Source organism: Dama dama, chromosome 5 (assembly GCF_033118175.1).
Source record: "Dama dama isolate Ldn47 chromosome 5, ASM3311817v1, whole genome shotgun sequence".
Lineage (NCBI taxonomy): Eukaryota > Metazoa > Chordata > Mammalia > Artiodactyla > Cervidae > Dama > Dama dama.
The window spans coordinates 14,963,626-14,988,316 of NC_083685.1; the positions used below are offsets into that span (position 1 = coordinate 14,963,626).

Sequence of the window (24,691 nt, forward strand, 5' to 3'; positions counted from 1 at the left end):
ATCTGCTTGTGTTCACTGGAAACAGCTCCGGGGGCATGTAGACCCGGGCGCTGGGCATTGGATGAAGGCTCCAGGGCGTGCCTGTTATGTTCTGAACCCTAACATGTGAGTGTAAGATAGATAAAAGATGCTTAAGACCAAAACTGTATTGCAAATTTAAGAGCACAAAGAATAATAGCAGTAACCAATGATCAGGGGAGCTTTCCTAGAAGGCTAGGAAGGTACCTTCCAGTGGGTGTCAGTGACAGGGACCACCAGGAAGCAGAACGTGACCAGAGACCACAGCGCTGCCCGAGCGAGTCAGCAGGTCCCCAGGGCACCACCGAAGGCCAGCCCTGTGCTGACTCACTGGCCACAGCCACCGCCCCAGCTGAACGACCGTGTTTCCCCCTTGCCTCACCCTCCACTGCCAGCAGGTGACAACTAGAGGTGTGGGAGATGCTTACCTGGGCCGGTGGCCTCCCCAGCTGCTGCTGTGCTGGGGACCCCGGGGTGCAGGCCGTGTGGCTTCCCCTGTCCTCAGGCCGCACCCCCCCAGCACCACGGGGTGAACTTAGGTGATCCCCTTGGCTGGCCCTGCTCAGGTCTCCTCCTTGGGCCTGAATATTGGGTCATGACACCCAGGAAGCCCCCCGACCCTCTGAGCCCCCATGGAGGAGCTGGAGACTGAGGAGGCAGATGAGTTCCCAGCACTTGTGTCGGGAAAACAGCAACCTGTTAACCCCAAATACACCAGACAGGAAGGGAGAAAAAAAATTCCCCTGCAAACCAGCCTTTGAGAACTAGCTGCTACTGCTTGCTCCTTGCGGTCAACCTCTGGGCAGCCAGCCAGCCAGGTCGCCTGCGTGGACGTGGGAAACAGACAGGAGCCACGCTCATTACCAAACCCTTTTCCTTTTTTATTAGAGATAAAAACAGCAAAGTCCCACACACCATACCCTGCGGGAAAACGAGATGAGCAAGGCGTGTCGGCTATTTACAATAAGGGCTGCAGCAATCGGGCCCCCCAGTGCAGCCCAGGTCCCAGTGCAGACGCTCCGTGGGGGCGGGCGGTCAGTGGCACAGGGCGATGGTCTCCATGTTCAGGAAGCGGACGTGCATCTTGGTCTCGATGTCGATGCCCTGCCAGATCTGGAGCACGGACGGAGCAGCATGAGTGGGCATCACCGCCCCCCAAGACCCCCAGCCACTCCCTGCCCGCCCACCTCTGCCGCCCACCGAGATGCCCCGCAGGTGAGATCCAGAGCAAAGCGCGGAACCTCTTCCATCTGCCTCTTTGCTGGTTAACTGGGCTCTGACATTCAGATTCTTTCTGGACTGTCACAGCAAGTTATTATTTAAGTGCTGAATCCAGGCTCCTAGCTGAAGTCACTCGAGCCACCCACCACCACTTCAGGCTCCGTGATTTTCATGCAAATTCCTGAGCCCCTGTTAAACCTCCTTTGCACCAGAAAGACTTGGAGACCACCACCTGTGCTGCCCACTCTGTGGTGGGGGCTCCCGTGGAATCCTGCACGGAAGCGGCTTGTAAACTATTAAGGGCTGTGCAACTGTAAGATCTCATCAAGCCATCATCATTCAAAGGTCGTGACAGTTAGGTCTTTATAACCTCCCAAGGATAGGTCACCGTGTTCCAGAAAGATAAGCTCCTGCCCAGGAAAGGTGGTTTCTGCCAAAGACCACGTCTGTCACCACATACCTGGCACGGCCATCAGGGTCCATGCTGGCCAGGGCCCTAGCAGACACTCAGGCCACCAGACCCAATGCCACACTACGGGCTCCAGGGCCCAGGACCCCGCTCCTTGGCCACTCGGGCCCAAGAGGACCACGGATGGTGAGACAGCTGGAAGGATGCGGACAGGGACCAAGGGGTGTGGTGGGCGTTGACTGGTCACCGTCTCCCTGATTATGTAAGAACTTCAGACTCTCACAGTGTCAGGGACAGCCACAAGGCCTGGGGAACGCACAGTCCTGTGGGCACCCAAGCCACAGGGAGGCCTCGGCACACTTTCGGCCACCGTCACGTGCCCACAGTCCTAGGCGCTTTCCTTGTTAGGTGGGCAGGGTGTTCCCAGGAAGAGAGGTCTGGATGCGCAGGGTGGTTTCTGCCAAATGCCAAGGTGATGAGAGGGTCGCGGGGGAGTTCGGAGAACGGGAGCGGCCAGCTGGCTGGGAAAAGCCCAGCAGCCACGGACTTGCAGCCCTGGAGGCGGGCGGGGCAGGGCTGGGAACAGACTGCTGGTTTTCTGAGGCCAAAAAGGATTTCATCACATCTTCTGGCTTAAAGCAGCATCCTTCCTCCCTAACCTGCCCTTGCCCTCCCTGTCTTCTCACCGCTCAACTCTGGCTCTTGCCTGGGTGTTACCACCTTTCCGCATGCCAAGGTCATCCATGGCATAAATGCCAGCTCAACTTCTCCCCGTCCACCTGCCCTGGGGGAGTGGGCAGGGCACGTCTGAGAGGGAGGCTGACCTCCTCCAGCTCAGCAGGCCCTTCCCGTCTCTCCTTCAGGCCGGGTCTGTACCACCCACGCCCCTCCTCACGTCCCTCCCCTTACCATGACCGGCCAAGTTGGCGGCACGGACTTTGGGGGAGCCCCTCGGACAGGCTGCCCCTCGGCTTCCTAAAGCTTCAGCCATAGGGTGGGGTTCCCCAGCCCTGTCCTGGGCACAGGCCTGTTCCCAAAGGGCCGCCTGGGAGTGCTGGCAGCTGGCCCAGGAGCCCCTGGCTATCATTGCCCTAACCTCCCATCTTCCTCAGCTCCTTGAAGGGGTGCGGGGGCACCGCTGTTGGGATGCTCAGGGCCAAAGAGTGGGCAGAGCACCGGCGGGCTTGACTCCTCGCCAATCAGAGCACCCAGATTCCCAGTGTGCAGGCACATTTGCAGCCATGAAGGCTGGGCGAGGCCTGAACGTCCACTAACCAGGGTGGAAGGTGGGCAGCTGGGCACACAGCACTGTCTGTGAGGCCCGGGAGGGCAGCAGGACCGCACGTGGGCAGCACCAGTGCGTGCTGAGAAGAGCTGGGCTCACAGGCGTGGAACATTCCAGACCCTGGTTCCAGCTGTCAACAGGGTGCTTCTGAGAAAGGGGACCAGGGACTTGATAGGGAGAAAAACGGAGCCCCCCTCAGAGGCCCTTTCATACTTGCTAAGTTGTTTTGACCATCTGTGACTATCATCACCCTTTCAATAAACGTAAGTAAAACCAGTTTAAACCACTGTTTACAGGCCACACTCAGGCTAGACCCTGTCCCCTTGAGACGCCCGTCTCTTCCTGACCAGCAGGGTCCCCCGCAAGCCTCCAGTGCAGCCCCCATGTCCACCCCCAATTCCCAGGCACCCACCTTTAGGAAGTCATCGAAGGTGATCCCCTCGTACACTTGATCAGGCTCCTGGGGACAGAGAATGAGGCGCAGTAAGTGGTTTCTGCCCAGAGACCCTCCACCTCCACCCTCTGACACAGAAAGGGGGGTGGGGCATGTAGGTAGGACCATGAGAACATTCTGGGCTGTTCGGCTCTAGCTCGGGGCCGGTCACCTTGAACTCTGGCATCCCCTTGATGGTGGGGTGGAAGCTGGTGCAGGCCCACCCCCTACCTATGTCCCTGGGGAGGACAGGGCTGACAAGGATGGGAAAAGAAGGGGGGTGGGATGGGCACAGAGGCTGGGGCAGCCACCAACAGACACTCCCTGTCATTTCTCTGTCCTGCCTTCTCAAACCAGGCTTGGCTGAGAGCAGCTCTGGGCTGACTGGCACTCCAGACACCGGGCAAAGGGCCAAGGGAATGAAGGGCCAGCCAGCACGGCCCACCCCTCTCGCCCGTGAGTCAGCCTGATGGCATGGGGTCCAGGAGCTTCCCCTCCTGCGGAGTCACCTGTGCACACAGGGACGCACAATGTGATAAGCGAGGCTCCTGCCCCTGATGTCGCTACGACCTAGTCCCCACGACCCCTGCCCACAGCACCCTCCGTGCCCGTGACAACCGGGCGGACATCCCACCGCCTGTCAACACGAGACCAGCCAAAGAGAGCGTGGTCGTCCAGGCTCTGGATTACCACGAAGAAGGGGTCGATCCCAGATGGGCTGATACAGAACAGGCTCCAAGATACGTACCCGGTGGGAAAAAAAAACAAACAAGGAGCAGAAAGACGTTTGCAGGCTGTTCCCTACACCACAGATGGCTGCCACCTGCCCCAGGGACGTGAGGGGTCAGCACGGGGACAAGAAAGCCGGGGGACTTGAACGCCGTGTTGTGTGACTCAGAACTAGAAGACCCAGTGTGCGCGTTGATCTGTGTCAGGAAAAACCCATCAAAGGCAGGTCTCTTTAGGGAGGAGGACCAGGAGAGAGACACTTCTTTTTATGTACCGCTCTGAGATTCGTTCTGACGCGTAGTTAAGAAAACACCAGGGACTTCCCTGTGGTCCAGTGGTTAAGAGTCGCCTTGCGATGCAGGGGACACCAGTTCAATCCCTGGCCCAGGAAGAGCCCACGTGCCACAGAGCAACTAAGCCCGTGCATCACGACGACCGAGCCAGTGCTCTGGAGCCCCGAGAAGAGAAGCCGCCACAAGTGAGAAGCCAGCACACCGCAACCAGAGAGTAACCCCTGCTCGCCACAGCTAGAGAAAGCCCGCGTGCAGCAACGAAGACCCAGCGCAGCTAAAAATAAATACGTAAATAATTCATTTAAAAAAAGAAGGAAGAAGACACCAGCAGGCACTCTCCATGTGTCTGCTACAAGTGTTTCACCAACGTGATTACCATGAGCTGATGCGAATCTCCCAACAGCCCCCTCAAGTGGGCTTTGCTCTTAATCTAATTTGGGATATACTTTTTAATTTTATGAAAAACGCCAGATTCTTAGAAGGCCTGGACCAGCCCTGTTCCTATGGCTGCCTGCTCTTCGTGACCAGGGTCAACAGACAGAAGAAGCGCTGCCCTTTGCCTGCTGCCCACCCCAGGTCCCTGGGGGCAGCCAAGGGGAGTGAACTATAGACGAGGCCCCGCGGGCCCGAGATCCAGCCTGGAGGGTGGCACCCGGTGGAAGCAAGGCAGGCGGAGGGGCCGGGGGCTAGGGGCAGCACCCGGGCCGAGACCCCAGGAAAGCCGGCCCGCCGTCCAGCCACAGGAAGGCTTCCCAGAGACGCACCCTGGAAAGATCCCAACCGCAGTGGACAGCCAGCCCTGGAAGTCCATGACGGTGGGTGATGCCTCGTCTGTCTTTGGCAGAAACGTCAGGTGTCCTCAGAGGCCGCACAGTATGAAAGGAAGTGGTCGCCCCTTGCCCCACGCCTCTGTGTTTATCTGGTCGATGATCACAAGAGAAAATATTTTACAAGCACACAGAAGAGCGGTAAGTTAAGGATGATGCCCACGGTGGCAGGATACCCACCCTGGGAAGCCGGCACGGGCTCCAAGGATGCGTGGATTCTATGCAGATCAGCAGCTGCCAGCTGCCAGCGATTTCACGACAGCAAATTAAGAAAACTCGCCAATTGAAACTAGAGTACGACAGGGAGCAATTTATCGGAGGAGAGGGTAATTAAATCAAGTGGGGAATCGGCTCGCACAGCCCGGCCAGGGATCCCCGCGCTCCCCAACGAGGCCGCCAGCCCTTTCTGCAGCAGCTTAATCTGCTGAGGAGGGTGGGTTCACCAAACCCAGAAGCTTCCCTAGGGCCCCTGAAGCAGACAGATAAAATGCAGGTCAATAAAGTGACCACAGCTCCCTTGCTCCTGGGGGCAGGCCCAGGCCCGCCGTCTCCAGACGATGGGCCTGGGCACAAACAGCGTGTTCCAGCAGGAAAAAACACCCCTCCACCTGGGCTGAGGTGACCCCAAAGCCATGGTGGTGTCTGGGACGGCAGCCATGGTGAATATGCAGGAGCCAGAGGGGGTGGTCTCAGGGGGACCACCCGAGACCCGCCACAAGGAACAAGGAACATGATGAGGTGAACACCTCATCACGGAGGTGATCACGTGCCTGCCCACACAGCCCCCCAGGGGCTCAGAGCCCCTCTAAGACCGAGTCCAAGGTCACTGTCCAGGAAGCCCAGAAGATTCCTATGTCTCTGAGCCTTGGTTCACTTGGAACCAGTGAAACAAGGCTACAAATCCATGAAGTGATGCCCATGGAGAACCTAGCACGGTGCCTGCGCTCACCCTTCGGAGGACCCTGGGGGGTGCCTGGTTGCCTGGAACCTCCCAGGGGAATCTGCAACCCCCTCTCCCCACAACAGCACCATCCGAGCCTGTGAACGCCGGCAGTGACCACTCACAGGACGCGCTGGTCCACTGGCCTTCCTCCCTGTGCCCTCTGCTCCATCTGTTCTGCACTGGGGGTGACTTCACACACACACCCCCACCCCCACCCCCAACCCAGGGACGCTGCTCAACACTGCAACCCCAGAGGGCCCTGTGTCAACAGTGCTGGGTGGAGAAACCCAGGCCTGAGAGCCCGGCTCTGAGAAATGACTCACCACTTCGGACACCAGCAGGAGGCCTCCCACCCTCGTCAGCCACACGCCCGATGGCCGAGCCCGTCTCATCTACACGTCACCCCCGCGGCTCCCAGCTCCTCCCTGGACGCCAGATCGTGGGCCCTCAGGAGACCCCTGCCCTCCAGGCCACAAGTCGCCTCATTAATAATAAAATGAATGAGAGCGAGCCCATGCGGTACACCCACCGGGCCTGGCTCTGTGTCGGGCGCTACCGTGGGCCCAGGGAGGCTACCCGGTAGGGTCTGCGGCCCCCCAAGCCCAGCCTCCCCTGCCTGGCCCGACCCGCCCAGGACTGGGACCTCAGATTTAGTTTTCTGGTGGGACAGGAAAGCAGCGAGGTCTCTGAGCAGAGCTCTGCGCCAGGCCCAGTTGGAGTGGCGAGCGGGCCACGGGGGTCTCTGCCCTCCAGGCCTTCCAGCAGCGCAGACTCAGAGCGGGCAGGGCTTGGCGGGCGGAGAGTGGAGGGTGGGGACAGGGGCCCCGGGCCCTCACCATCTGCCCCACGCAGACGCTGGCCGCCTCCATCATGGCGCCGTCGGCGATGGAGCGCGCAGACTCCTTCTCGATGTGCGGGTTCCCCGACAGCAGCTCCTCTACCACCTGCTGGGCGGGGCAGACACACCGTGAGCTCAGGCCTCAGGCCAGGCCGCTGAGCGCGGTGTGTGGGGGCGCCGGGGCCCGCCGGGTGGGCGCGGGAGCATACTTTACATTTCGATACTCTTCCAGGGTGATGCGGCCGTCGCTGTCCGAATCGTACATGTGGAACAGAACTGGGGGCGGCGGGGAGAGGAGAATGAGTCAGGCGAGGATGAGAAGGGAGCCCTGGGTTCCCTGCTCCTCCAACCTCCCCCTCCCTCAAACTGAGCAAAGCATCCCCAGCAATGCAACCCGAATGCCAAAGCTGTAGGGTGCAAGGGCAAAGGGCGTGGGGCCAGACAGACCACTTCTGGTGGGTGACCTTGGGCAAGCGACCTCACTTCTCTGAGCCTCAGCTTTCCCATCTGTAAAATGGGAGTCACTACACCTCTGCCTCATTGTGGTGGTGTCAGGTGAGCCAAGGCCGGTGGATCACGTGACAGTCTCATCAAGAGGAAGTCAGCTCAGCGTGACTTCAAGGTGTCACTCCTGACAGACCCAAGAGGGTGGCTGCCATCCTGGGCTTGGGGCAGGTCATAGGACCCCGCTGCTTCCCTCCCGCCCCTGGCTGATCCAAGCCGGCCCCCGAGGGGCATTCACACCTGCTCGGCTTGCTTCTGTCTCAGTGAGGTCACCTGGTTCCTTTACTGACATGACTCAGCAGCCTACACCCCAGCAGAGCCAGGAGGTGAAGGGGAGGTGACCTCTCCACCCCTGGCTCAGCCTCAGGGAGCCTCAAGCTCACGAAGGCCTCAGTCCCGGCATTTACCCTGCCTGGCGCTCTGCAAGCATCTCTGCCCCTCATCCTCACACGACCCTGCCCCGAGCCCGTGTCACAGACGGGGCTGACAAGCTCAGAGAAGCGAAGGCATTTGCCCACAGCTGCCCTATTAACGGGGGCTTTCCTGGTGGCTCAGACGGTAAAGAATCTGCCTGCCATGCAGGAGACCTGGGTTCGATCCCTGGGTTGGGAAGATCCCCTGGAGAAGGGAAGGGCCTACCCACTCCAGTATTCTTGCCTGGAGAATTCCATGGACAGAGGAGTCTGGCGGGCTACAGTCCATGGGGTTGCAAAGAGTTGGGACACGACTGAGTGATTTTCACTTCACTTCATTAACAGAGGGGCAGCCAGGGGTTTGAACCAGAGTCTGTCCCATCCCACAGGCCCCATGACCCCTGACCCGGCCCTTGGAACCATCTGGAAGCTGGGCCGACACCAGGCGCCACCCCTCTGCCCCCAGCAGTCCTCAGGACACATCCCGAGCTAAGTATAGCCCGGGCCCTGTTTACATTTCCCTGCAGACGCTGCTGCCTTGGGGGCAGGGTGCAGAAGGATGCTGGAGTCCTGGGAAAGTGCACAGGGAGGGAGGGGTGCTGCCCGCCCTGAACTCAGACCCAGGGCCGGAGAGGCCCCGAGGGTGGGGGGCATGGGCCGGTGGAGGCCGCCCCGTGAAGCTGAGTCTGGTGGCAGGCTGTGGACCAGGGCAAGGGATGAAAGCACCCCTGAGGTCTCATCCGGCCTCAGAACCACGCGCGTGTCCAACCCTTGTTCCCAGCGTCAGGTTCAAGGTCAACAGCTGCTTGGTGGAAGGGCTGGATTGAACCAGGTCTATCTGAACCAATTTCCCATCACAGACAGACCCTTCTATTTCCAGGAAATCACCAGCTGCTGAGGAGTGTCAACAAAGAGGCTGTCTCAGAGCAGCCTAGGAGAGGGAGCACCCTCTATGCTGTGAAACCCCCCTCCCCAAGGCCCAGAGTTGGGGCTCCCTGGCCCTCCCCACCCCCCACAGGGGCACAGCAGGCCTCGGGGACACCCACATCTCAGCTTCTCTTTCCGGCACAGCTGCACCTGCTCCTCATCCATGGTGGTGTCGATGGGCCGGAAGTAGGACATGATGGTCAGAAAGTCCTCGAAGTTGATCTCGTCGGCCAGGCCGCTGGATCCCTTGCGCAGGTTCCTGTGGGAGCAATGAGGGGGTGTCGGAAATGCATTCAAAACAGAACCTCATCTCACTGCCGCCCACAGCTCCAGAGAACCCGGCCCCTCTAGGCACTCGCTTCACCTACAATGGCTATCCCAGCCTTGGGTTCTGCTACCCAGCGACCAGCTCGTGGGGGTACCGGGGCCCCCCTGGGGAATTAGTCCAGCCCTGTGCTGCACTCCTCCACCCAGAAACCACCATCCGGGGGTCTGGGGCAGACACAGGCAGCTGCACCTCTGCTGGGGCGGGGGGCTGCCAGGCATGCACGGGGGACAGAGTCGGGTGGTAATTCACCAGGTACGTCTCCTGACCCTTTCCTTTAGATCAAAAGGGTCAGGGGGTCACAAACTGCAGCCCAGGGGCCAAATCCTGCCTGCCGCCTGCTTTTTTATAGCCCATGAGCTAAGAAGGGTTTGTATGTTTTGATATGGTTGAAAAAATGTTAAGGGGGAAAAAAAGAATAGCATCGCATGACAAGTGAAAATTGCATGAAATTCAAATCTGAGCATCCAGAAATAAAGTTTTATTGGCACACGGCCATGCCTGCTCATTTACATGGTATCCGCGGCTGCTTTCAGGCTACAAAGGCAGAGCTGAACAGTTGCAACAGAGACGATGTGGCCCGTGAAGCCTAAAATATTTACTCTCTGGCCTTTTAGAGAAAGTTTGCCAGTTCCTGCTCTCTGTCAGCCGTCTGAAACTCGGGCACAGTGATCTGTGGGCAGGCATTTCTGAGTAATCTGTTTCCTACCAAAGTGTGAACTGCACCAAAGAACTGCAGGTTTTTGAACAGATGAGGGCAGGTTTGAGATGTCCCTGTGGATGTGCTTTTCTGAAGGGGTGGGAAAGGGCTTGAGTTCCAGGCGGGGCTCGGGGAGCGAACCCAAGGCTGGGTCTGTCTCCTGCCGAGCCCACTGCGGGTACCCAGCAAATGCATGCGAGGGCACTAACAAGCCACCAAGTGCAGGTCCTGGCAGAGGGGTTGGGAAAGAGTCAGCCTGGAGCCGACGCCAACCAAACACAGGCTCCTGACCCACCGCTGCCCTACTCTCACCGCTGATCGACTTCTACTGGGGCAGGCCGCCATCTGTCTGATGGTCCCCCTACCCTCCCTGTGCCTCCTTGCAAAGGGACAGTTCTCAGCTGGCCTGGGATGATGGTGCTTCTCAAATGCACTTGGGTGCCTCCTGGGGTCAGGACCACATCTCAGCTTAAAGGAACACGTTCAAGCTTCTCTCCCCAGGGGCCCGTCTGTTGTGGTTTTGTTGCTAAGTTGTATCTGACTCTTTGTGATCCCCACAGAGTATAGCTTGCCAGGCTCTTCTTCCCATGGGATTTCCCAGGCAAGAATACTGGAGTGGCTTGCCATTTCCTTCTCCAGGGGATCTTCCCAACTGGGGATCGGACCTGCATCTCCTGCATTGGCAGACAGGTTCTCTACTGCTGCGCCACCGGGGAAGCAGGGGGCCAGTTGCTCCCTTTCAAATCCTGCCCCTGCAGCGTGCACCACACTCCATAGTTTAGAAATCTCACTATCCCCAAGCTTCCATTCCAGGATTTTCCAGAAAGAAGTGGCTCCCGAGCCTGGATCACGAAAGGTGGATTGTGAAACAACAACTGGAGAGATGAGAGGGGATCTCCCCAGGACTCAGTAAGCCTAGTCTTTGAGTGTGTGTGGTGTTTTTTTTTTTTTTTCAATTTTCTCTGAAATCATCTCTTACAAAGGTTTCCCACTGTTCCTCTGGACAGATTTTTAATAACCTCAGAGTTCCTGCTGTCAGGGGCACAGACCAGACTTACAAGGTGTAAAAACAGCCCCAGGAGTCATCAGGCTCCTAGGAGGCATGGTTCAGTGGGTTAGTTTACACCTCCTTCTCAGGGGTTTCTGGCTGCAGCGAGAGGGATGGAGATGAGCTCGGGGACATGTGATGGGCCCCGGGGCAGGCAGGCCATGTGTGTCTGCTTCTCAGGGAAGGCTGTGACCTGGCTGCTTCGGCATCAGGACCCAGTTCAGGGGCAGGGGGTTCCTTCCCATCCTAATGTCCCCAGGAGGTCCATGTGGGCCAGCATCCTGGTCTCCCAAGGCGACCAGAGGGCAGAGGCCGAGGAAACCCAGACACAGCCCCTGGAGCCAGGCAGACCTGCACTCCACTCCAATTTCCACAGTGGGGCACCCCGAGGTCAGGGTCAGTGGATAGAAGAATGGGTGTGTGCACTAAGTCGCTTCAGTCGTGTCCCATTCTACGCAACCCTATAGACTGTAGCCCACCAGGCTCCTCTGTCCATGGGATTCTCTAGGCAAGAATACTGGAGCCGGTTGCCATACCCTCCTCCAGGGGATCTTCCCAACCCAGGGAACCTAACTTACGTCTCCCAAGTCACCTGCATTGGCAGGCGGGTTCTTTACCACTAGTGCCATCTGGGAAACCCTAGAAGAATGGGGGCTACATCCACATCTGCAGCCCTGCATCACAGCACTCTTTTTGCAAGAAAGCCCGATTGAGTGCAGTATTTTCACTTCCTTAACTCTCCAATGACTCTGTGAGGACCAGAGCCCATGGATGTGGGGACAGACCTGGCTCAAACTGCCTTCCAACCAGCTTTCTGCTTCACTGTCTTGTTCCCAAAACACCTTAGGATGCAAGGCAGATGCTGGTACTTTTTGAAACCGCCTCCAGCCTGTCCTCTGACTCCTTCCTCACTCCTTGGCAGAGCTTACACGACAGATATGTAAAAGACGCACATGCGCTGAGCTGCTCCAGGTCCCGGCTGGGGAAGCCTTTCTTCAATCCTCCTCTTCTTGGTGACCTCTGGGCAGTCCACCAACTCACAAGGGGCCTCCCTTTCTCCAGACCGTGTCTCTAAGCAGGTGCCCAAGGCTGAGGTCCCAGAACCCACGGGGGGATGGGGGTGGGAGTGGGCTCTCACCTCCCGCTATGGGCCACTGTCCTCCCTGTCTCCTGCTCACCATCCTGCATCGTCTTCTGATGGTCATTCCCTAAAGCAGGTGTCTCGTGAGCCGCCCGCACTGTAGGCCTAGGGACCCCTCGACTCCCTCCCTATCATATCTGATCCTCTTCTCTCCTAGGACAGCCTGGTCCAGCCTCCACCATCCCAATGGGCAGAGGCCAGAAGGAGCTCTGCAAAAAGTAAGTCAGAGACTTCCCTGGTGGTCCAGTGGCTAAGACTCTGCACTCCCAGTGCAGGGGGCCCGGGTTCCCTCCCAGGTCACGGAACTAGATCCCACATGCTGCAACTAAGACCCAATGCAACCAAATAAATAAATATTTTAAAAAAGCAAATGAGCCTCTGTCACTCCCTTGCTCAATGCTCTCTGGAAGCTTCTCCAGCTCTTGGGGTGACTCCCCCCACCACAAGCCTCCACCTGGTCTCCCAGGTCTCAGTCCAGCCTTTGCCCCCATTTCCCACCACACACCCCTCATCAGGGGCCTGAAAGCCTGTTTCAATGTCCACCTCAAGACACTCAACGTTCCTTGACTGACTGAGGGCCTCCCTCCATCCCTTGGGAGGCACCTGCTTGCGCCCTCGCTCAGGGCTTTGTCCTAACGTTGGACGCTCCAAGCAAGGCGGGTGTCTCTCCCACCTCTGACTGTGGATTCAGGGCCGCGCCTGCCTGTCCTCTGGCTGGAGGGAGGTTTCCGCTCTGGCTCCTGCCCAGGCCCAGTCTCCTCGGCAGGCAGCGTATCAGTCCCGGAGAGCAGCCTGGCCACACTCAAGTTCCACCCTCACCTGAAAACACAACTCCTGGAGCCTGTTCCCAGTTCCCCAGGGGACAGCAGAGGGCCAAGTGACCTCCGGCCAGCCTTAAGAAACAGCTTCCAAAAAAAAAAAAAAGAAAGAAAGAAACAGCTTCCCTGGTGGCTCAAATGGTAAAGAATCCACCTGCAATGCGGGAGACCTGTTCAATTCCTGGGTTGGGAAGATTTCCTGGAGAATGAAATGGTGACCCACTCCAGTATTCCTGCCTGGATAATCCCATGGACAGAGGAGCCTGGGGGGTAGCGGGGGAAGGTGGGTACAGCCCACTGGGTGGCAGAGTCGGACACGACTGAGCACTCAGCATACCGTGGCTCTTGAACACACATCATCTCAGCGCAGCCTCACAGCAACCCCATAAGGCAGGTGCTGTTATTACTGTCATCGTGCTGTATGTGAGCAAAGTGAGGCAGCCTCCGGGTGTCCACGGCCCCACCCTCACCCATCAGAACAGTAGAGGTTTCCTCGGGTCCCCCTCCATCCCCGCCACTCTCCTCCTGGGTCGGCGGTGAGGACAGAAGAACCAAGCCCTTGGCCCCAGGTGGGCTCCACAGGCCCGGGGACAGCAGGGTCACTGGGACCTCTGGGGCATGCCCCTCTTCCCATCCTGGCCCACCTGGTACCATGGAAGACACCAGCCCCTCCAGCTCCAACCACAGAAGGCTGGGTCCCTGGAGCCTGGCCAACCTCACAGCTGTCCCGGTCTCATCCAGTCTTTCAGAAACAAGCCTCACAGGCAGGTGCCCACGGGCCTGTGTACACAGACACACACGTCTGCATGCCGCCCCCTTCTCGTGTCAGCGACCACGACGCTCTGGTCACCCCTCACCATCTTCCTCTGACACCTCCAGCCCTAGACCCCAAGGGCCATGTTGTCTCCATGTTGGGGGCCACATCACCTGCACCCCCACTCCACCACCTGTCAGCAGCGCCCCCCAATCTTATTCTGCTCATTGCCTACCCACCCAGGCCTCGCCCTGGGATTCCGTCGGCAGAACCAGGGTTAAAAAGAAGGTGGGGGTGCTGAATTCTACTCCCGTCTTTACCACTGACCACGTGACTTCAAACCTTCCTTCTCTGAAGGGACCGTGTGACAATTTGCTGGGGGTAATTCCTCAGGTACCAGCTCCCTCACCTTCTTCTGCCCTCTGTCACCTCCTCCCAGGTATCTCAAAGCCACCCATTGCCATCCCTCTGCACTCAGGAGTCCTGGCTCCAGCCCGAGGGACCCTGGCCTCAGCCCCTGACAACCCACTGGCAGCCAGAGTGACCTCTGCAAGATGCCAACCTGCTTCACACTCCACACACTCCCCTTAAAGCCTATCTTTGCTCCCCACCCCTGATGCTGCTCCTGGGTTGAAGTCAAGACCCCTCTTGCTGGCCTAGGGTCTGCACGATGCACCCTGCCCACCCCACACATCTCACTACGCTCAGCCTCTCTGTGTTCCAGCTGAGTCCCCTCTCTGTCACTCGTATACCTGGACTTTATGCCACAGGGCCTTTGCACATGCAGTTCTGGTCTCTCTCTGCTTTGCCTGGCTAACTCCTGGGCACTTTCTCCTCAGGTCTCACCCCACAGGCCCTGGAGGAAGGTTGCTGTATTTTTTGGGGCAGCCCGAGGACTTCCCAGCCCCCCTTGTGAACAGTGAGGCCCCACTTCTGGCTCAGGGCCCCACAGTCCTGGCAGAACTGAGCTGGGCGGTTCAGGCTTGCACAACTTGAAGCCCGTCCAGGGAGACCCCACCTATCACATGATCTCAACACGCCAGTTCCCTTCCTTTGTCTTTATGCCCGCTCCCCTGCTCCTCAGCCATCTCTGCAGACACAGGGTGTCAGGCCTGGGACCGGGGTGTTTGTCCACAGGCTCTGGCAGCCTGGTGAGGGCATGCCCACCCCCCATGTCCATCTCCTACCTCTTCACTAAGCCTCAGACACAGTGATGTCTCTCCTGATACATGAGTCTTTCAACTCTGACGACACTGGACATTTGAGGACATGAGCTCTGGCCTTAGCCTCAGCTTTGGGACACTGTCCATGGTGCCTCTCTCTGCCTCAGTTTCTCCATCTGTAAGCCAGGGCACTGAGCATACTGTGGCTCTTCAACACACATCATCTCAGCACAGCCTCACAGTAACACCACAAGGCAGGTGCTATTATTACCGTCCTTCTATCTATAAGGAAGGTGAGGCAGCCTCCAGGAGGGCACCAGTGAGCCTGCCTCCTGGTATCCATGCCCCATGAGGTCCAGACTCCAAGTGCGGGGAGACCCAGGGACTCACTTCTGATGAAAACAATATAGAAAAGGTGGTGGAATGTTATCTGCAAGATGAAGTTACCAGTGGATGGTGTTTTCCATCTCAAGTGCCCAGTCTCTCTCTTCTCCCTCCCTCTCTTACTGGAACGTCTTACTCTGAGGGAAGCCAGTTGCCAGGTGTGGTAGCTCTGGGGATTGGTTCATGAGCTGCCAACGTCCAGGTGGGTGAGCCCGGAAGCAGAGCCTCCCCCAGTCATGCCTTCAGGTGACTGCAGCCCCAGTTGACCCTCCCTGAGCTGAAGAACCCAAATCCCCGATCCATAGAAATGGTGAGCTAACAAATATATATTGTCTTAAACTGCTAAGTTTGGGAGGGGGTAACTTGTTACACAGCCATAGCTAACTAATACAGAGGCTGAGAGAGATTGAGTGAGCTGTCCCAAGTCACCTAGCCATGAATCCAGAACTGCTAGACCTCTGACCCATGCTCACAACTCCTACCCAACACATCACATGCCTTTTGAGCACACGAGTTATGACAGAGGTCACAAAGGCAAAACACTCCCCACAAAGTCACCCACCATCAGCATTCCAGGAGAAGGGCCCACCTGTTGTCGAAGAAGGCACGGACGATTTTGGACCGGATTGGGTTGAGCTCCAGGTCAGGGACATTGTTGAAGTTCTCCTTCCTGGGTTTCCAAGGAGGAGGCACACCGGCAAATGAAGGAGAAAAGAATGATGTCAGAGAGCATGTTCATCACTCCTCACGTTGTGTTTTTCACCCTGAGCAGGCCCTACGAGAACGGTCCAGAATTCATGAGTCAGGACTGGAATATGTTGCATTGGCATACCTCCTCCTCTAACCCTTGGACCAGAGGGACCACAGAGGGCCTGGAGGCTCAGAGACGCCTTTGGGAATCTGATAGATGTCCTGGACATCCACCCTGCTGATCCCACAGAAAGATGCAGACACAAGACCTGCATCTCATTCTGAGCAGTCAGATACCCCAGGTAGGGAAACCCTGAGTTAGCTGTCCTGGAATCAGAGCAGCAACCTGCTCTCTTGGAGATTTCAAAAACAGTGTCCACAGCAGGTTAAAAACCTGGAGTTATCACATGACCCAGTGATTCCACTGCTAGGTATATACCTGGATATGTCCCCAGAGAAATGAAAACATTCATCCACGTAGAAATTTGCCCGTGAATAGTGATAGAAGTGGGCTTCCTGGGTAGCTCAGCTGGTAAAGAATGTCTGCAATGCAGAAGACCTGGGTTCAATCCCTGGGTTGGGAAGATCCCCTGGAGGAGAGCATGGCAACCCACGCCAGTATTCTTGCCTGGAGAATCCCTATGGACAGAGAAGCCTGGTGGGCTACAGTCCATAGGGACACACAGAGTTGGACACGACTGAGTGGCTAAGCACATTCAGCCATTAAAAGGAATGAAATACAGACAACAGGCTACAATACAGATGGACCATACAGACACGGTGCTAAGTGAAATAAGCTGGGCCACACAGTGTATGATTTCATTTATATGAAAAGTCCAGAATAAATCAGTCCATAGAGACAGAAAGGATATTAGTGGTTGCCAGAGGCTGGGGAATTGGGAGCCATGCTGGGGAATGGTACTGAGGGTATGAGGACTCTTTAGGGGGTGATGAAAACGTTGTCAGACTGACTGTGGTGATAGATACAGTACTCTGGAAGCATACTGAAAGCCACTGCATTGCACGTTTTAGTGGGTGAATCGTAGGATATGCGAATTCTATTTCAGTAAAGCTGTTTAAAGAGAGAGAAATGTTCGTATGAGATGGTGAATTTCAAACACAGCCACCCTGTAGCTGGGGCCAGGTGTCGCTGGGTCCCAGAGGCTGTAAGTTTGCAGGCGTGGAGTCAGGTAAGTCCCCACCTGACTAACCTTCCCACATAAGGCTGTCCTTTGTTCTCGGACCTGCTTCCTGCTCGCCTCTTCTGCTCTATGGCTTTCACCAGCCAGTGGCCTTGGAAGGGACCCAGGACACAGGCTGGTAATCCCGGGGAATAAAGAGGCAGACCCAGCTTGGGGAAGCTGGGAGGATATTAGCCACTTAAAAGGAGAAATGTCCAGAGGCCCTCAGATTTACAACTTGAAGTTAGAACCAACCCACGCTGGGAAGGAGAAGTGCCACATACAAGGGGCATTCCGCACCATCAGAGCTGGAAGGTTCTGTAAACACAGCTGAGCCCTGTCCTGCCCCCATCAAACAGGTGAGGAGGCTGAGGCTCAGACAGGAGAAGCAGGACCTACCCGGGGCCCGGATGCCTCCGTGTTCTCTCCTTCTCCAAGCTGTCTCCCACCTCTCCCCACCACTCAGCACTCCTAGCTTCGTTTCCTTGCAGCATCTGGCCAAACTCAGGAGCCAGCATCAATGGATGTCAACATTTAAGATTCCTGAGGGCCCAGTTCTGAAGGCAACCCACTCAGAGCAGCTGACCAGAGCAGCTGGTCATGGAATATTATTCTGCCATAAAAAGGACTGCAGTGTTGACCCATGCTACAACAGAGATGAACTTTGAGAGCAAGATGCTAAGTGAAAGCAGCCAGACACAAAAGGCCACACGGTGTATGATTCTACGTATGAATATATAAGATGTCGAGAATAAGCAAATCCAGAGAGACAGAAAGCAGACTGGTGGGTGCCAGGGACTGGGGGACAGTTGACAGCTAGGAGTTGACACAGGGTTTCTCTTGGCAGTGATGAAAATGTTCTTATATGGACTGTAGACTTTAAGTGGATGAATTGTGTAACATGTGAATTATATCTCAATCAGACTGTTCTAAGGGCTTCCCAGGGGGCTCAGCGGTTGAAGAACCTGCCTGCAATGCAGGAGGCACAGGTTCAATCCCTGGGTCAGGAAGACCTCACCGCGGTCCCAGAGGAGGGCATGGCAACCCACTCCAGTGTTCTTGCCTGGGAAACCCCATGGACAGAGGAGCCTGGCGGGTTGCAGTCCATGGGGCTGCAAAGAGTCAGACACGACTGATCACAAACATGAGCAAGCCTGTTGTAAAACATTCCTAAAATATTTTTTAAAAACTAGAAAGCAAAGAACCACTGCACCATGGCTTCATCACTACAGAGCTCAAAAAGTGAGGCGCCAACCTGTGCAGCTCGGAGTCAGGTCCACGGCCAACTACCTCCAGGGTTGGTCCCTAGGAGACAGCATGAGGCCTGGGGCCAAGGATGCTCTGCCCTTGCTCTGGGTTTGGGATCATGGGTGTGTTTCAGCTTGTGAAAGATCGTCTCACTGTCCCCGTCACTGCTCGTCACACACCTGGCAGTCTGCACTGCTCTGGCACGGCACTTGTGAGTGAGATGCAGTGACAGGAGGAAACGTACGGAAAACCCAGAGCCCCCGGGATGGGAACAGCTCGAGTCAAAGGGACTATGTGGAGTTTGAGAGGGGACGTGGGGAGAAAGGAGAGGAAGACAGCAGCTGCGGCATGGCTAGTTAGCACGAGACCCCAAGCCCTCTCTGACTTTTCTTGGCCGGTCGCGGTGACTGTCAACCCCTCCTCAGGCTCAGTCTCCTCATCTACGAAGTGGGCGCAGCCTCTGGACTCACATCAGGGTTCTACCAGCTCTGCCACTTGGGACAAGCGACTTGGCTTCTCTGAGGCTCGGGCTTGCTCCTCTGCACTCAGGAGCCTCAGAGGGTTGTGGTGAGCATGCCTTGGAGGAAGTCTGGAACACAGCACGCACGGTGTCCTGTGAGGAGCGAGGGCTCCACGGATGGAGGCTTTCAGGTGCCCAAGAGCATGGGGACGGGCCTCGCATTTCCGTAGCACCACATCCTCAAGGCCTCAGCGCGCGCATGGAGCATGCACAGCGGAGCGGAAGGGAGGGTTGGCGAGGGCGGGGCGTTGGGTGTGGGCGGGGCATTGGCCCCAGGCCCCGCCCCTTCCTCCAGCGTCCTCGCTCTTCAGCGTCCAGTCCCGAGGCGCTCCCGGTTAGCAGATCCTTGCAGAGCATCACAACCCTGCTCTGCCCTGCGGAGCCCAGGCAGGGGCTCTCAGTGGAGCTTTGTCCCGGGGCTGCTGGAAGGACTGCATTCAGGGATATACCGGGGAAGTGGGTCTGGCTGCTTCCCCAGGAGGGAACAGAGGCCAAAACAGAGGATGCTGCAGGTTCTAAAGGGACTGGGAGAAAACAGGTCCGCGTGCTTGTTAAGGTGGCAAGGAGGGACACACCAGCAGCACCCCTGGCACCAGGAGATCCCACAAAGGTGGCGGGGCCCCGGGCTGACATGGCAGGGCAGTGTCTCAGGAGGAGGACAGAGGCAGGAGGACCTTGAAGAACCCGACTGAATGTCTAGAGAAGAAAGTTAACAACCGAAGAGAGGTCTGGCCTCCCACTGACAGAGGGGAGGCAGATGCTAGGAAGCGAGGTGGGGACACAGTGTTACCGGGTCCTGGCCTCACAGACCCTGGCAGGTCTGTGCAGGTGTCTTTGAATCCTAGCTGCCTTTCTCTGTAAGCCAGAACCACTCTCCCTCACCATGGGCACCTTACTGACGTTCCCAGCCTCAGTTTCCTCATCTGTGAACTGGATACACACCAAGCAGCACTCCCCCTACACACACACATATATCAAAGCAGAAGTGAAGTTAAGCACACCTGGAGCCTGTCCAGGCTCTGCCCCTGACCAGGCACATGCCCTGGTTGAGGCACTGCAGATCCCAGAGTCTTAATTTCTCATTTATAAAATGGGGATCATGGACATATCCAGGCAGTATCATGGGGTTAATGAGATGATTAGGTGAGATAAACACACGTAAGGTGCTATTGGGCTCCCCAGGCGGCACTAGTGGTAAAGAACCTGCCTGCCAATGCAGGAGACATAAGAGATGGGGGTTCGATCCCTGAGTTGAGAAGATCCTGGGGAGGAGGGTATGGCAACCCACTCCAGTATTCCTGCCTGGAGAATCCCATGAACAGAGGAGCCTGGTGGGTTACAGACCATGGGGTCACAAAGAGTTGGACATGACTAAAGAAATTTAACACACGTACACGAGGTGCTATTAGCATAACGTGTGACATGCAGCGAGTTCATTTTAAAACAATGATGGTGATAATAGCAGCAGCTAACCTACAGACACCCCAGGTGTCAGGTACTATTGAGAGCTTTACATTATGAAAGTAGGAACATATTCCCACCTTAAAGATGAGGAAACAAAGGCAGAGAGGTGAAGAAACATCTTATTGCTGAGAAAAAAATGCCCTGACTTAGAATATGGATGCCCAGCCCTGGAGCAACTTCTCCTGAGTTCTCTCTGGTCCTGGGGAGGCTGTGAGCAATTCTGGGCTATCTGCCAACCTCCTTCTTCAACAAGTTGGGTTGCAGGCCTTGAACCCAGAGGCAGGGAAAGGCCAACTTCAGTTTAGGACATTGAAAGAGGCTTTCATCTGAGGGCAAGGAAGAGGACAAAACCAGGACTTTCCTGCAAGGATCTTTTGCACAAAGGTATGTGGGCAGGTGAACTGCCTGGTGCAAGCAGAGAATTCTTGGGAGTTCCCTGGCAGTCCAGTGGTTAGGACTCAGTGCTTTTCCTTTCATGGCCTCAGGTTCAATTCCTGGTCAAAGAACTAAGAAGATTCTGCAAGCCGTGTGGTGCAACCCCTCTGCCCTCAAAACTAGGGAATTTTGGCACTTCTCAAACATAAACTTGCAAACAAATCCTAGGGATCGTGGTGAAAAGCGGGTTCTGACTCTACAGTCCTGTAAAGGCCAGTTTCGGTCTCATTTCCTTTTCTCCCTCGAGCCCTGAGGTGTCCATCGGGCTGGTCAAACCAGCTCAGCCCAAGGCCTCCTCACCACCTATGGGAACTGCCCTGTATCACCCAGAGCCCAGGACTGGGGGCGGAGCACTGCTCTGGGGGCAGGAGCTGACACACCATGGCCAGTGGTCCAGCGATGCTGCCCCAGTGACCAGCGGGAAGGGTCTGCCCACGAGGGGCCCCGGGGCTCACACTTCTGGTGGGTTTTAAACTCTCCCCCTTGAGGCCCCCTTGTATCTTCCTGGGCCAGGCTGAGCGCTCTGTGAGCTCAGGCATGTTCAATCACCCCCGTATCCCAGTGATGGGAGATATCAATGACCCCCAATTTACAGGTGAGAAAATGAGGCCCAGAAAGGTGAACTGACCAAGCTATAGTCACACAGCTAGAAGAAGAGCTTTGAATCTGGCACTCACCACCCCATGCACCTCCTCACACCCACTACTTCCTTCCAGTTCGGTTATGTTTTTACTTCAAAGAGAGAATGAGAGACCTTCCTGGGGCATCTGCTCCCACCCAGCCCTGAGAGGCCCCATCCGGGACCCAAAAGAGAGCAAGGCAGGCACCCACAGGGGAAGGAAAGACCGAAAACCACAGAGGAGGGTGGGCGGGGCACTTCCTCCTGCCTCGTGGTGTGGCTTGGTTTCCGGTGGCGTTGAGGCTCAGCTCAAGTGCAAAGTTCTCTCTGCCGGTCTGGGCAGGCTTCCTGACCTGAGACCCCAGCCTCCCTGCTCTGTGCTGGTCCAGGGCTTCCTGCATCAAGGCAGGCTGCCGGAATCTCTCCTCCGCGGGCCGCTGGCCCCACACTCCCAGACCCACCCCCCTGTACTCAGTATTAACTTGTGCCGGTTAAACAGCGGGGAAATGGGGGCCCCACGGGGCTTGTGCAGAAGCGGGCATGCCCCGCCCAGCACATGTCTTCCTGGGAAACACTGAGCCACTCAGACACAGCACCCTCACTAGCAGCAGCAGCACTTGGGAGCTTGTGAGAAACGCAGAGTCTCGGCCGGGCCCAGACCCCCTGAATCAGAACCCCCACGTCACCACGATTGCCAGCATTCCCTTGCAAGTTCAAGTCTGAGAAGTGCCAAGAATTCCTGACACAGACTGAGTGGTTCTCCTATCCATACGTCGATGTCCGCCTGGCACACAGTAGGGCTGAGTCGCTCAGTCGTGTCTGACTCTGTGTGACCCCACGGCCTGTAGCCTGCCAGGCTCCTCTGTCCATGGGATTTCCCAGGCAAGAATACCAGAGTGGGCTACCATGCCCTCCACCAGGGGATCTTCCCGACCCGGGTATCGAACCTGTGTCTCCTGTACTGCAGGTGGGTTCTTTGCCGATGTCTTTGCATGAAAGATTCTGGCCAGAAGGCCCTGGCCCCCTGGCCCCAGGCAAATGTGTCTTTCAAATGTTGAGGCAGCATCAGCAAAGTGATTCCTTCCCCACAGGCTTTCCCGCCTCCTCCTGCCTACTTCACACCTGGGACCAGCCACCCCTCAACACCTGTCACGTACTCATTCCAGCGGGAGTGACAGGTATTCCAGCACCTTCCAGGTGCCAGGCCCTGTTCTGGGTGCTGGCTTCAGCGGTGATGGGACAGACACGATTCCTCCTGGCATTTCAGCAGGGGAAACAATAGAGACAGAAAATGGAACTTTCAAGGCAGCACCGAGCAGTGGGAATGGACGAGACCGCAGGGAGTTGGTGAAGTCCCTGTGGGCTGCTCAGGGTAGGCCTCGGAGTCAAGGGGACACGTGGGCAAAGACCTGCAGGAGGTGACCGCTCCACCCCAGGGGACTCCTGGTGACGTCTGGAGACATTTCGGGTTGTCACACCGGGAAAAGGCGCTCCAGGAAGCCAGGGGCGCTGCCCAACATCCTGCAATAATACGTCCTAACCCCACCCTGCCCCCAGCAAGGTGGATCCAAGCTCTGGGCTTCCCTGGGGGCTCAGTGGTAAGGAATCCATCTGCCAATGCAGCAGACACGGGTTCTGTCCCTGATCTGGGAAAATCCCACATGCCTCGGAGCAACTAAGCCCGTCTGCCACAGCTACTGAGTCTGTGCTCTAGAGCCCAGGAACCGCAACTACTGAAGCCTGAGTGCCTAGAGCCTGTGCCCCACAACGAGAGAAGCTGCCGCGATGAGCAGCTCATGTTTTGCAACTAGAGTAGCCCCTGCTCAAGGCAACTAGAAAAAAACCCGGACAGAGCAACCCAGATCCAGCACAGCCAAAAATAAATAAAGCTAAAAAAAATTTTTTTAAGTACACACTAAAATTAAAAGAAAAAAAAAAAAAAGACCCAGCCAATGGAAACTCTGCTCTGAGGAAGAGTGTTCTAGAGAGAAGAAACAGTGTGTGCTAGAGCCCTGAGGCGGGAACAGTAAGAACATCCACGCAGCTGGAACAGGAGTAAAAAAAGGCAGGGGGTCGGAGGGGTGGTGGGATGCGAGGATCTGCAGGACACCTGCTGACCAGGCGGCTGTTACTTTATTTTTACTTGGGAAAGTGGAACCTTCAGAGCAGAGAGGTGCCATTTTCAAAGGCTCCCCCTGCCACCCCCCCATGCATCACTGTGGGTCTCTATGAGGGTAGGGCAGTGAATAGAAGCAGCAGATCCAGGAAGTCAGGGGGACGGTGTGAGATGAAGGCAATCTGGGAGGATCATGGGGGCGCTCCTTGGGACACGTTAAGTGTGAGATGCCACAAGAACGTCTAGGGGACGGGCAGGGGCTGCAGTTCAGAGGAGATGGCCCAGCCACAGATACAAACTGGGCAGTTAGCATCCACATGGTATTTCGAGCCTAGGCTGAGTCTTCTATTTCAGGTCCTTCCTACAGCCAAGTTGGGCCTCTGTGATCTGCCCCAACCGGCCAGTCCTCTTATCACTCGGCTTGATGAAGCTCAGTCCCACCTCTGCCTGGAGCATCCTTCCCTCCACACACCGGCCCCTTCTCTGGTCCCCAGAGCAGCCACCTCAGAGGGGCCTGCACCAACCACCTGTCCCCAGGTCCTTCTCCCCATGGCGGTCCCAAGGATGCACCCTCTGCCCTGTTGCCTTCCTCCATCATCGTATATCATGAGCTTATATGCTAGTTACCTCGCTCACACTCACACGCACACCTTAACAGAGCTCCCCTCTAGTCCCCCGGGGCAGGGGAGCCTCACTTCTCATTCGGGCTCCTCAGGACTAGAACCCACCACAGAAGGTCCTAACACCTGCTTCTGTAAAGCAATGACTGGGTCAAGTATTCATCATCCTGGGAAGAGAATCTCTTTTTTTAAAAAAAACTTTTTATGTGAGTCACCACCTATGTATCTAAGACCCCACTAATATATATCTAAGTCCCCACTAATATATCTAAGACCACTTAGAAAGCTTCTTCCCGGACACCTGGGCACCTTTCACACCAAGCTGACAGCTTCATGGCTCCCGTTCTCATATCTGCCCTCATCCGCTCACCTGAGCAGGTGTGGGAGCCCCGAGGCCACTCCCACCTGATATTTCCTGGGCAGTTTGACAAGTAACTGCAGGTCTTTCTTTCTAAGTGAATGTGCATCATCTCAGCTGAGGCTTTAAAGGGAGGTCTAGTTACCTCCTGAGTGAAAGGTGCTCGGTCGTGTCCGACTCTTTGTGATCCCATGGATTATACTGTCCATGGATTCTCCAGGCCAGAATACTGGAGTGGGTAGCCTTCCCTTCTCCAGGGGATCTTCC

At 56.6% G+C, this 24,691-nt stretch overlaps 1 protein-coding gene across 3 annotated transcripts in view; it reads right to left on the reverse strand.

The window, feature by feature from the left end:
• Positions 1-875: 875 nt before the first annotated feature.
• TESC (tescalcin) overlaps positions 876-24,691 on the reverse strand; it is a 60,464-nt gene continuing 36,648 nt past the window's right edge. For 2 of the 3 annotated variants that reach the window (XM_061141866.1, XM_061141868.1), the window contains exons 3-8: positions 15,763-15,843; positions 8,960-9,099; positions 7,211-7,272; positions 6,995-7,105; positions 3,346-3,393; positions 876-1,131 (exon numbers count right to left, since the gene is read on the reverse strand). In XM_061141866.1, coding sequence (XP_060997849.1) covers positions 1,054-1,131; positions 3,346-3,393; positions 6,995-7,105; positions 7,211-7,272; positions 8,960-9,099; positions 15,763-15,843 — 520 coding nt within the window. In that variant the 3' untranslated portion in view covers positions 876-1,053. The remainder of the gene's footprint in view (positions 1,132-3,345; positions 3,394-6,994; positions 7,106-7,210; positions 7,273-8,959; positions 9,100-15,762; positions 15,844-24,691) is intronic. The other variant, XM_061141867.1, reaches the window with a different exon arrangement.